The sequence below is a fragment of the Cupressus sempervirens genome, chromosome 7, assembly GCF_028749045.1.
Source record: "Cupressus sempervirens isolate cs-2001-9-10 chromosome 7, ASM2874904v1, whole genome shotgun sequence".
Taxonomy (NCBI): Eukaryota; Viridiplantae; Streptophyta; class Pinopsida; order Cupressales; family Cupressaceae; genus Cupressus; species Cupressus sempervirens.
Window position 1 is genome coordinate 876,427,063 of NC_143124.1, and position 14,329 is coordinate 876,441,391.

Genomic DNA, 14,329 nt, shown 5'->3' on the forward strand with positions numbered 1-14,329 from the left:
CTAAGAATGCATAAAGTCAACATGATTGTTCTCAACAATATCTTGTCCATTCATTCTCATCAAACATAGAATTATCATGATTTATGCACCCTTATTTTCTTCTATAATAATATACTAATATTAATAGATAATTCATAAATAATTTTGAATTTTGGTTGATGAATATGGTGATCACCTTATTCTTCCAAGTTACAGTAAATATAAGCCATAATATCCTCTTTATAAAGAACATTCTAATGTACAATCATAGTAACATAGTGGCACGCTCCCTCCTTTTTTCCCCATGTCTCAAAGATGGTGATGCACCAAGGAATTTGGGACTTCATTCCCTCATCCCCAATGGCACCACCATATTTTCCACCTCTGCCAAGGATGGGGGTTCATCCCAGTGTTGACTATTTTTTGATTCAACTATTTATGTTCAATGTTCGATGTTCCAATTCAATGTTATGTTCAAGTATTTACTCGTTTACATCTTTATATCTTATATTGCAATCCATCTTTTCATAACTAGCATTTTAAATACCATATGTATATTATATTCCACCCCTCTCATCCCCCCACCATCCCCAAATTAAGTCCCCTTTTTCCCCTCATCTTGGAAACTGTTTCCCCATTCTATCGTTCCCTTGTCCCCTGAGGTCATGTACCTATGTATACAATAGAGAATGCACATTAGGGATCATCTTCCATATTTATTTAATTTTATATTGGGGAGTTTGCATATGTCTACAATCTAAGGCTTATCCATGATCAAATATGCAAGATATCAAACAATTTTATGAAAGTACCTATTTCCCATCAAATAAGGGTTTGATCACCAAATCAAGAAAATTGTCTCTGGTCATATTGAGATTGCCTAACAAAGCTCTGGATTTATTTTCCTTAGTTGAAAAGTGAAAAATAAAGTTTTTAAATTCTTTTTAATCCTTTTTAAATCTAAAAGTTAGATGTAATAACTTCTTTGTATCTTAGTTTTTATTTTGCCTTCAAATCCTGATAAAAAAATCTTTATGTAAACATTCAAAATTGCATAGATACCTTTGAAGATGATCTGATCATGTTATGAACACCTTCATCCATCTAAATATAACATTTTCATTCATGAATCAAACCATATTGAGGGGTTTTAATAGATATTCATGAAAGCTCCCCCTAGACCAAAGGCTTAAATTTAGCTCTACAAAGGATTCTCCACACCAAATTTAGGTGTGGATCCACCATTAGCATTAGAATAGCTCTTTCTCACCCATTTCCTATTCTTTTCTTTTTTTTGGCATCTTCCACATAAATCTTGTTTTGCTTTTATATTATTATACATGTTTCTTTTCATCAAAACCCATTTATTCATGTTCATAGTTTCCAATTCTACAACATTTTGTAATATGACCTAGATTATTACATTTCTAAAATACCACATTGGGTTAACCATGCTATGACTCATTTGATTTTCTCTTTATTTGCATTGCTCAAAAATATGTTCAATTTTTTTGCATGTATAACTTCTAACATTCAAATTATTCAAATTAGTGTTCATCTTGAAATCATGTGATTTGTGACCATAGTTGTTGCATTTGAAACATTGAATAGAAAAATATGTATCATTTTTCTATTCTAAATTTTTTAGCCATATAACCAAATTTATTACACAAAAATCATATAGCATTGAATTTTTTTTTTCATATTCGTATCCTCTAAGGATTTTTATTCAGATTGTCTAATGAAGGATTGCTTTGACTAGATCCAAAACATTATCTTTTCTCAAAACCAAGACCATGTGTTTCACCTTTTATTCTTTGACATTCAAGCTTTGCGTTAAGATTTGATGAGATGGCCAAGGACTTATCCTTGAATCCATTTGCAATAGGAATCCCACTCCTTGATATATCATTCACTCTTTCAATTTCTTGACCATTATGTCCATATTATTCTGGATCAAGTTGTAACTACCCAATCTCACAATTTAGCTTATGACACTCCATAGATATTTATTTTAGTTACTGATCAAGGTTCTTCGTATTATTTTTTCTTACTTCAATATCCCTAGTCATCTTCATCTCATATATTCCATCTCATGCTTTAGGTTTTCCTCATTTTTAGCAAGTTGTTGAGAATCGTCTAGAAAGTTATTAATGGATTTTTTCAATTAGTCTTTCAATGTCTCAAAGAAATTTTTAGTTTCTTTAAGGCTTTTATTCAATTCCAAAATTTCAACATTAGATTGATCAAGATATTCAACTGCAACCATGAGTTATTTTTTAACATTGCATACAACCCTTGAATCACCAAACAGGGTCTTCTTCAAACTTCTCAAGACTTCATCCAAAGTACATGACTCTAACACCAACTAATGGTATTAAGGAACACTAAGAGGGGTGAATTAGTGCTCTATAAGTTGAAACTTACTTGGGTAATTATTCAACCATAAACCACATGCAATGAAAAGTAAAGTGCTAAAACATAAAACAAGCATCCACGGCAATGTAAGATTGTGATTTATCGTCATGGAAACTTTGTTAGGGGAAAACCACAATGGGGTTGGAACCCACAAATATAATACTTTTCATATGTATTTAATTATGTTAAATATTTAGTTACAAAAAATGGGTTGGACATACATTCAAGCACACTGCCTAGAACTCACTAGTCAGATACAAAATGACTTACTACTAATATAATGATTACAAAATCTCACAAATCTTGAAGTGGATCATTGCATATATAAATGAAAAAGAAATTTCAATTAGGTTCTTATATGCTATCAAATTTTTGGATTTTATTGTGTATAGTTTTTTTACATCAATGTTTTGGGTCATAGTGCATGATGGATCATGTAGTATGATCTAAAATGTTGATGTAAAAAAACTATACACTATCAAATCCAAAAATTTGAAAGCATTAGCATGGATTGTGGAAATCTAATAGATCTCAGGTTCTTATATGTTTTTCATGCGCTTCTGGTCTAAACTCTACTTTCATTTGAATCGAACATCTAATCTATATTTTCTCATACTATATGCATCATAATCATATATCAAAACTTTTAAATACATTGATCTAGTATGTCCATAATCAAAATTAAAGTCATCATTAGGTTAGCCTCAAGGATATTCATAGAATAACAAAACATGTAGATAGTCAACTAGATTATAATGCAAAACTTACTGGTGAACCTCAAGAAACCACTTATAATCATGCTCACATGTTGGATTCTTAACTTTTAATTCATCAACATTCATCAAAACCAATCTGATAGGATCATATAAGGATCAACTAAGCTCTTTCATTGTTCTTCACTATTTGCCAAAAGACTTATACAAAAAAAATCATAACTTGATCAAATTACAATAACAAGTATTGTGAAGCTAGGATATAGTAGATTATAACTTCATTATGACTTCCCTAAGTTTGTATTGCAAAATTCCAATATGGGTAGCCATATTGGACCTTTTACTAAAAGTTATCAATTATAATGTTAACTAGGTCAAACTTAACCAAAAATCTAATCTATCCTTCATAATGAATAAATAAATTATTGTGAACATGTTAAATTCATTCGTTTATCATCAATGGAAACATCTAAATCCTACGGAGAAGTGTCTCTTTCCAATAGAGCTCCATTGCCATCCTCGTAGTCTTCTTCTAAACTAGAGTTCTCCCTACTTCTCATCTACAAGTTGAAATCCTAGTGCCTCACTTGCACTTGATCCTACCTCTCTTGATTCCAAACTATTCAATTCTTCTTAGCAAGCTCTCTCAACTCCTTAGTTACGGACATTGGTGATAAAAAAATAGTGGATATTATACTTCAAAAATTTAATTTATCAAAATTTAATATAAATAATATATTGGTTTCATGTTATGGGTCATTTTGACATGTTTGAACTAGTACATTTATCTCCTAATATAATTTTAATACAATCCATTTAAATCATTATGTACATATAAAGAAAACAAATAGTCCACATTCAAATGTTAAATCTTTTTCAAACAAGGTTAGTAATTTTGGTAAGCTTGAGAATGTCAATCAAAAAATTATGTTTGAGGTGTTTTCATGTAGATGTTATATTATATTATTTATCTTCAACTCACTTGAGTAGGAGGCAAATAATATAAATTGTTTAAAAAACAAGATCTTAGAAAATGTGGTGTAGCCACTCAAGTAGTTTCATAAACACAGATGCAATTAAAACTATTTATTTTAAATGAAAAATCTCGCGTACCTTAATTATGGGGATATAGTGAACATGTAGACAATATGAAAAATGAAAAATAGCCCTTAATTATAGAGAAAATTGTGAGGTTTTATAACTCTCTTTCAAAAAAATTTAAAATGAGTTAATTAATCAAGAAATGTAACTTATGAACTATACTACTCGATGAATTTTAGAAAAATTGTTGGGGTACATTAATCTTGTACTTGGCCCAAAAATCAAAACTCAAAAAGGGTACAAGATCTAATTGATAATTGTAGAAAATTTTAGTAAAAATTTTTAAGTATACCTTTTTATTTTTTGTAAGTAGTTTGAACCCCAATCATTATTGATTATTCTAATACTTTGGCCAAAACATATTGTTTAGTTGTCTCTCATTAGACTTGTATAGGTCTTTTAATTTTACAATTTCATATTGAAAAGAAAGTTAGCCCAAATTGATTTGTTCGTAGTGTGTGTTGGAGAAGCTTAATGGCAAAGAGAGCTAAGATTGATTAAGAATTTGAAGTTCCATAATAAACATAATAGTTCAAATTGACTATCCCTATTCTTTTGTACCTAGATAAACTTGTACTATTTTAAATAATTACTTAACATGTTATTTAATTAGATATTATTCACTCTCCTTTATTTATTTTATAGGTTTGTTTAATTAAAGTTTAGTGGATCTTATACATGGACATCATTATATACTTACACATTTATAACAACTTATAAAAAAGTCAATATTTTTCTTAATTTTAAAAATGATATTTTCCTTGATATGAATGAATGGGACAACAAGCATTCTATTATATTTTATTAATAAAATTTAAACTAAATATTAGTTTTTTTGTTTTAAAAAAAAATGAAATGCTTATTTTATAGAACTTTGTAAAGTCAAATAGATTAAAAATTTATAAATTTTGATTAATTTTTTTTGAAAAAAATAAGATATTTATATTTATATACCCTTAAAAGGTTCTTTTGTGTACATTTGTACTTATCTATGAAGCCTGATGACAGTTATGCTTATGTATGGAAAATAAAATAATATTTTGCATGTGTCCTTTGCCCAATTGTTTTATATATTGAAAATAAATCCTAAAACAAATAAACACAACCAGTAGATGGCTAAAAGAGAAACTACAGAAACAACCAACCAATTGTGCGATTATTCTATCCAAGCATTTCGCACGGGAACTAATAGAAGATCAAGGCCGGACCATCTTTTCATTCGACATCACGCTTAGCCCAGATTATTGTGACTGGGTTATTTAAAAACCAAAAACCAATATTGAAAAGTCAGTAGAGATTCAATTGAAAAGTGAAGTTTCACAAGAACACAAATTTATTACTAAAAATGACAACGAACAACAGACAAGTGAGGATCCCTCGTCTTTGTAAAGAGAATCAACAATAATCTTATGATTTGAATGTTGTTAATAACTATATAAAGAATAGGAAAATTCGCCAGAGTCTAACAAATGACAGTCGCCATGGAAGCTGAGCAGCCCCTCTCTTCGAAAATACCCATTGATAGAAGTAAAATAAATCCATACAGACTTTTAACAATTATGCGCTTTATAGCTCTGGGTTTTTTCTTTCACTTCCGCATAAGAAATCCTGTGAAGGATGCTTATGGCCTCTGGTTAGTTTCTGTCATATGTGAGATCTGGTTCGCAATGTCATGGATTCTCGAACAGCTGCCTAAGTGGTCTCCCATTGATCGTCAAGCACATCTCAATAGATTGTCAAGCAGGTATTACATGGTTTCTGACTGTAAACATTCTTTTTACCAAGAAATCAAGACTTAAGGTGTGATGTTTAGAAAAAATAAGTCAATTTAACTACCTAACATTTTTTATTTAGAAATTAAGTTTTTAGTATGTAAAAAATTATTAAATAATCAAAATAGACTTACTATTAGTAAGTCTAATAGGATTTATAGGAATAGATTTACTATTCGTAAGTCTAATTTGTAATGTTTAAGAGTGGCAGTAGAACGATTTCAATTTTGTACCATTATAATTTTTGGTTTGATTAGAGCAGTTTAGTTTATGTTGGATTTAAGGTTCGAGAAAGAGGGTGAAAAAAATTGTGAGCTTGCGGGGATCGATATATTTGTGGGTACGGAAGAGCCACAGAGAGAACCGCCATTGATGACTGCAAATGCTATTTTGTCTGCGCTTGCTGTGGATTATCCGGCGGAAAAAGTTTCGTGCTATGTTTCCGATGACGGATCTTCATTAGTTACGTTGGAGTGTTTGTCTAAGACGGCAGAATTTGCAAGACGGTGGGTTCCTTTCTGTAAGGAGTTCGACGTCGAACCGAGAGCTCCTGAAGCCTATTTCTCTCAAAAGATTGATTATCTTAGAGAGAAATTGAAACCGGGCTTTGTGAAAAAGCGTCGGGAAATGAAAGTGAGTTAGCTTGACCGGTTTTTTATTTGGTTTCTGTAAGACAGAGAGGATGAATTGAGAATGTAATGAAATGAATGCAGAGAGAATATGAAGAGTACAAAGTTGGAATAGATAGATTGGTTGCGAGAGGGCGAAGGGTTCCAGATGATGGGTGGATCATGCGTGACGGACAACCTTGGCCGGGGAACAATCCTCGCGATCATCCTGCTATTGTTCAGGTGATTTCCTTGTAGGTGGTATTTTTCATTTGATTAAAATTGTTTTTAAAATTAGGGGTCATCCTTAAACATCATACATTAAATAGAAAATTAAGTTTGGAAAAAATAAGTCAATTTTGACTTTTCAATATTAGAATGAAGCTTAGTGTGTGATGTATAAACAATTTGGCAAATTACTTGTTTGGAAATCTATTTTTATCATCCTATTTATATTAGAAATCAACTATGAAAACCACAATTTAATCTTTAGTCAATTATGAAAACCACAATTTAAAATTTTAGTCAATACTAGAAACCACAATTTAAAATTTTAGATAGTTGTATGACAAAATTAAATTAGATTCAATTTTTCAGACTTTGCTATTTAAATATCTAAGCCTTTTCCTTATATATCTAGACTTTTTCTTTCGGCTGTTACAATTGATTTGAGATGCGTAGGATTTTCCTCCTCAACAATATAATTAATCTTTTATTTTCATTTTTAAGATATTTATATTGATTAAGATAATGTAAAGATATTAATAAAGAGCTTATTTATTTGATAAATGTATTATTTTTATAGATCAATTTATTTTAGTAGATCAATTTAGTAACATTAACAAATATTGAAGAACATTTACAAATATACAAATTGTGATGATACATTTGATTTACTTATGATTCTTAGAATTAAAGTGTCATTTAATTGTACTTTCCTCTTCAGAAAAAATAAGCATCGATGAGATTCAATGTGTATTAAAAGGTATACCTAATATTTGGACTACTGACTTGTGGCATGTGCTAAGGCCTAATCCAAAATTCTCTTGTCTCTTTGTTTTTGACACATAAACCCTCACAAGCTTATAATTAATACACGCTTTTAAAATAGGACAAGTAGGGTTGCACTTATTTCTATGTCTTGTATTTTGACCTTTTGTGATCCTTCATATCGATGATCTATATACATAATCTTTTAATCTTTTTGTTGTAATCAAGCTTCATGTTCATACTTATATGAAGCAAGAAAGCATGTCTTACTTGTGAACTGCAAGCTAATTTAACAATTTATAGAAGATAGCATACTTCATTATTATGCTAAGCTCATTGTAAATGACACTCTTTGCATCCATATCAAAATTATATTCATTGTAAAAAGTACCAGAAATATTGACGGGACAAGAAATATGAAACAGCCTGTAAGTGAAATGACTCCATCAACTTTAAAAAAAACATTAATCTAAAATAATAGATGGGTGGGAAGTTTTACTATTTTATCAATAGCCTTTGACTTGTAATTTCTTAATAAGATTTAAGATGAAATAGTCCATATGACTGTGTTTGACTTGTAATATCTTAATAAGATTTAAGATACCAAGTAGATGAAAAATTTCACTACCTAACCAATATAATTATCTTTGACTTCGGAAATCTTAATAACAAGAGGATGTTAATAACAAGAAAACATTGATTTAACATAATAAATAGATGAGAAATTCCACTACCTAACCAATATAAGTATCTTTGACTTCCAAAATCTTAAATAATAATAACTAAACAGTATAGATATTCTTAGATGCTAACCTTATTCGTAATGAATCTCTAGAAACTCTTTAATACATAAAAGATATTATAAACGGGAGGAATGCAAAAATTCAATGATTGACAGTTCAGAAAAAAAAAGATAATAATAATATAATTGTATAGTATAGCTACCAAAGAGTTACGTTCCTGTCAAGCAGGTGTTTTTGGGTTCCACGGGAGCTCAAGACGTGACTGGAAAAAATCTCCCACTCCTCGTTTACGTCTCGCGGGAAAGAAGGCCCGGCTTTCATAGCCATTTCAGACCCGGCGCCATGAATGCTCTGGTAATATCGACTAGAGAAAAAACAAACAGTTCTGCAATTTTAAATCTCCATCTACTTTCATGAATACGCAATAACAATACAAAAGCGTTTGCCTTGTAGATTAGGATTTCAGAAGTGCTGACGAATTCTCCCTACATCCTCAAGATGGATTGCTCTCACTACATAAACAAAAGCAAAGTCGTTCGAGAGGCAATGTGTTTTCTGATGGACCCTCAGCTTGGCCAAAATGTGTGTTTCGTGCAATTCCCCGTCAGATTCCATCCCATTCACCAACCCCATCAATATGCCAACATCGCCCACAACAAACTCTTCTATAGTGTAATTCCCTCACATTCATTAAGCAATTGAGATATTGTGATACATAAACATTTTATTTTGTTTTTTCACCGGTTTCTTGTTTTAATGCAGATAACGATGAAATGCTTAGACGCTATTCAGGGGCCAATCTGCATGGGCAATGCATGTGTTATCAGGAGACAAGCTTTCTTCGGCTATGCTCCTTCCCTACAACTCCAAAACCGTTCTCAATCATGGCTCACCCGCTTCAAATTTCTAAACAAGGGAGGAAATGATCAAAACCCACAAATCAGCTCTGAAATATTCAGACCACCATCTGATGTTGAAAGTAAATGCTACATCAAATTCAAATTTATTGATAGTTTAAACATTATATATTGAAGTTTGATTTCTAAACTAAAATGTTATATATTTAAAACTGACTTGTTTAAAGAATGGTGGGGAATCCACTCTTGACTATTTTCTCATTGCTTTAAACGTCAATTAATTGATCATATAATTCATAGAATGTTTCCTATTTCAGGTTCTGATCAATACAAATCTGAAATAGCACAACTGTTGCACCATCTAGGAAGCTTGAAAAGTTTATTGGATGAATCCATCACAGGCCCTTCCTCACTTATCAACGATGTGTTTCGTAGCATCAGCTATTCATACGAAGAGAACACTCAATGGGGAAAGGAGGTAAGGTTAAGTTCAATATTTAAATGGATATCTAATATGAAATTTTAAGTTGGGTTTTTTATTTCAAAGGTTGATGTCTAATATAGATGTAGAATTGTAGAATTTTAATAAATATGTTTTTAAATAGTAAATTTTAAATAAATATCTAATATAAAATTTTAAGTTGGATTTTTAATCTTTTAAGATTCGCTTCTTCTAATATGAATGTAGTCTTTTAATAAATAGTTTTTTGAGTTATAATATCTAATAGATGAGTTTTTAGTATAGTTGTTAGAAAAGAACTAATATTAGTCATTTTGTGGACAGTTTAAGCATCACATACTAAGGCTTCATTCTTATATTAAAATATTAAATATTCAAATTTTAATTTTTTCCAAGCTTAATTTTTTTTTTAATGAAAGATATTTAAAAATGGTCGTCACATTACTCTTCTTTATCTTGATGCTCATATGAAGATATATGATTATGAACCTAAATTCAATGTGTATCCCAGATAGGTTGGATCTACAGCTCTGTGGCAGACCCCATTCTCGCAGGAATGAAAATGCACTCTCGTGGCTGGTGGTCCATATACTGCATTCCTCCCAGGTGAGTGATAACATAGAACAATTGACCCCCAAAAAACAATTAAAAATAGAGGGCTGTTTGTATTTCTTAACATAATTCTGACTGATGATTTCAGGCCAGCATTCAAAGCAAACGGTGCTATGAATTTAACAAACACTTTGAAGCAGCTACTCCACTGTGCATTTGGTTCCATGGAAATTCTTCTAAGCAAACACTGCCCACTGTGGATTGGACTAAGATCCAATCGACTAAAGTGGCTTCAAAGAATTGCTTATATAAACATAGTTCTCTACCCCCTCACTTCCATTCCTCTCATCACATACTCCTTTCTTCCTGCAATCTGCTTGTTCACAGGCAAATTCATAATTGCTCCTGTAAGTGAATTCATAAATGCCTCTTTCCCTTTCAAATCGCTCTATTTAAACTTGAACTAGAAGTCACTGAAAAAATTCTCATTGGTTTCTGCAGCTAGACAACATTGGAATCATGTGGGTGACAGGTGTCCTTGTGTCAACAGTTAGCAGCATTCTACTAGAACTAGAATGGGGCCGAGTAGAAATTGAAGAATGGTGGACAAACCAGCAGCTTTGGTTTATTGGAGGCATTTCTTCCCATCTTTTTGCAATAGTAAAAGCTCTGCTGAAGGTATGCGCAGACAGAGAGATTATTATTACTACCACGGCACGTGGAGAAGCTTCTTTGAAATCAGACAAAGCCGAGGAGTCAAAAAGAGTATTAGCATTTGACTCTACATATCTGTTTATCCTTCCTACTACACTGTTAATAGTGACCATTCTGGCAATTGTAGTTGGGGTTACTGCAGCCCTTAGCAATGTAAAGAGAGAATGGAACTCGTTGCTTCAAAAGTTGTGTTTTACGTTGTGGATAGTGGTGCCATTATTTTCCTTTGTTAGAGGTGTTATAGGTATGCAGAATCGAACTCCTACTCTAGCTTTAATGTGGTCTCTCATACTCTCGAGTTTTCTCCTGCTTGCATGGATGAGGCTCCATCGTGAAGAAAATTCCAAACTTCAATATAATGTCCTTATCTTGACATAGAAAAATTAAAATGGAAAAGATTTTTAGTCTTCAACTTCATTTTTTAATGCTAGTATCATGTTCCATGTCAAGTAGAATGGATATTCTTTTGTCTTTGGTTCTTAAATTAAAAGTTTTAACCTCAAACTCGAGCTTCTAAGTTATTAAAATAATATTATAAGCGAAAAGTTCTCCATCGAAACGAAAAAAAGGTTCATTCATTTTTTCTTGTGGCAAGTGTAATAGTATATTACTTAACCAATTTGAAGATTAATAGTATGCCTTCTTGTATTTTGTAAAATCTATTGTCTGCTTCATCTAAATGCAGATTATTTGATTTCTTAATTGAAGTAATTATTGTATTATTAACAACATATGTCCTTGATATGAATAGAGCTTCATGGTATTATTTTGATCATAGGTTGCAGCCACCAATAGTCTTTAAATTCTTTTCAACACAACAACCTCTTTTACATATCAGATATCATTAATTTGTGTAATCTTATGGGATGTCAGACTTAGCTAAAAACTGACAACTACAAATATTCATGCTAGTAGAGCTCCCAAGATATTTTGTTTCATTTCCTATCCCTCATAATGCCACAATTTTGTTTGCATTCAAAAATGCTACTTCACTTTTATCATTAAAAAAGTGAAATTGACACATAAAAAAGAGCATGCATTAAGAACATTAGAATAAAGCTAAAGGACAACCAAAACCATTGAAACCAAATGAAGAAGGGTACTCCCCTCAATAACATAAACTCACACGGAAAAAGAGAGAAAGAAATAACTACTTACAAGAACATGATTACTTGTTTTCTATTACCTTCAATAAAATGGCATTATAATATTCATAAATCTAATATCTTGCCACCATATGGGTGTTTTCATTACAATTATATGCAAGACTTACATACACCATCAAAACTACCTTAGATAACCCTACAAGCCTTCATTATATTGGGGGATTTTAATCACCCTAGAAGGTGCTGAAATTTTAACTCTCAATTTTGATGTTGGTCATCCTTAAGTTATTATAATTTACTTTTCATTATAATGGAATATGCCAGGAATATACCCCAAATGGTTTCAGAACTTAAATGAGTGTTTGAATAAATTTTATTTTTCTATCCAAAGTAGTTCAACTTCTAGTGGCCATGACTTTTGACTTGTTGACCTAGTTGACTATTATAACCACTTTTTAAAAACCTCTCCAAGTGCCCCACAACATCTCACCATCCTTGACAAGAAAAATGCAATTAGGGGAGGTTTGAGCCCTTTTGGAGTCTCTAAACCCTTCAAAACTAATTTCAAAGTTTTTGCACCCCTCTTCCAAAATTGAAACTTTTCAATATCTCCAAAACCAAATTGACTGGGTATTAAAACTTTGTTGGCAAGCTTGTATAACCAAGGTGAACTTTAAGGGAAGAAATTACAATATTTGGTGCAAAATCAACAAATTACTAAAAATAGTAAATTATCCTGAAATAGTAGCTGTTCACAAAGATAACCCTTATTGAAAAATTAGACAATATTTTTGGATGCAAGATTTCCCTTACACCCTAGATGCTCCTACATTAGACACCTGGAGTAATTTTTGAAGTGACATTTTCACCTCTTAGATGCATAGAGGAAACTAAGGCATTTAACCTCATCCTTTAACAGCCACAATGAATCTTCAATGGGACTTCCTTTCCATTTGACCAAATAATCTTTATGTGTCTTATTTTGTGTGCTTCTATCAACATGACTATCTAAGATATCTTCAACCTCCTTTCTAGCTAAATGATGCAATGCAAGGCCGAGTGAACTCCCAACAGAGGTCAGAAACTAAGAACAAGAATTGATTTCCTCTCCCCATACTATTTTTTGATTCATCTCTCCAATTGTTGTCATGTCCTTAGCTTCTCATTTTTACCTCTACCTGAAAGTCATGATCGATAATCACCCAAAGCTGTGCGTTCAGAATTACTCTAGTGGAAGGACTAGATTGTTAGCACCCAACCAAGGCTCTTCCTTCTTCCAACAACTAGGTTATGTGGTTGACTTTCCATAACCAATTGATATGTATATTTTCTTTATCAAATTACTATTGTATTGTACTTACTGTAGTAAGGTATACTTCCATGAAATACTGAACTTCATCTATGTTTGGTGTCACCAAATAGTTTCTCAATGAGCTAGTTATTTCCATGTTGAGTCGAGATCAGTTGTTCATGACAAGTCTATACATCTGTAATTTTTACTATTGCATGGCAGAATCGAATTGTATTGATGTAAGTCTTAAGATTATTTTCCTCAAGTTATAAAAGTTGATTATATACTAGAACATGTAATTTTCATACACTAGCTGAGGATCAATAGAATGAGTTGGTTTACTAGTTTATTGCATTCTTCCCAGGTGAGTGATAACATAAAATAATTGACCCAAAAAAAATTAAAATTAAAATAGAGGGTTGTTTGTCTTTCTTAACATAATTCTGATTGATGATTTTAGGCCAGCATTCAAAGCAAACGGTGCTATTAATTTGACAAACACTTTGAAGTAGCTACTCCACTGTGCATTTGGTTCCATGGAAATTCTTCTAAGAAAACACTGCCCACTATAGATTGGACTAGGACCCAATCGACTCAAGTGGCTCTAAAGAATTGCATATATAAACATAGTTGTTTATCTCCTCACTTCCATCCCTCTCATCACATGCTCCTTTCTTCCTGCAATCTGCTTGTTCACAGGAAAATTCATAATTGCTCTTGTAAGTGAATTCATAAATGCCTCTTTCCCTTTCAAATCACTCTATTTAAACTTAAACTAGAAGTCACTAAAAAATTCACATTGGTTTCTATAGCTAGACAACATTGGAATCATGTGGGTGATAGGTGTTCTTGTGTCAAAAGTGAGCAGCATTCTATTGGAACTCAAATGGGGTCGAGTGGAAATTGAAGAATGGTGGACAAACTAGCAACTTTGGTTTATTGGAAGCATTTCTTCACATATCTTTCCAATAGTAAAAGCTCTGTTGAAGGTATGCATAGAGAGAGATATTACTATTAATACTTCG

General features: G+C 31.7%; 1 protein-coding gene across 1 annotated transcript; it reads left to right on the top strand.

Annotated features, from left to right (window-relative positions):
• Positions 1 to 5,692: 5,692 nt before the first annotated feature.
• Positions 5,693 to 11,285, top strand: LOC149550255 (cellulose synthase A catalytic subunit 4 [UDP-forming]-like). The gene is made up of 10 exons (XM_089794449.1): positions 5,693 to 5,955; positions 6,268 to 6,616; positions 6,697 to 6,834; positions 8,553 to 8,678; positions 8,778 to 8,996; positions 9,087 to 9,303; positions 9,499 to 9,659; positions 10,153 to 10,247; positions 10,342 to 10,600; positions 10,695 to 11,285. Exons 1-10 carry the CDS (start codon positions 5,693 to 5,695, stop codon positions 11,283 to 11,285), a joined length of 2,418 nt encoding a protein of 805 aa, XP_089650575.1.
• The last annotated feature ends 3,044 nt before the right edge of the window (positions 11,286 to 14,329 follow it).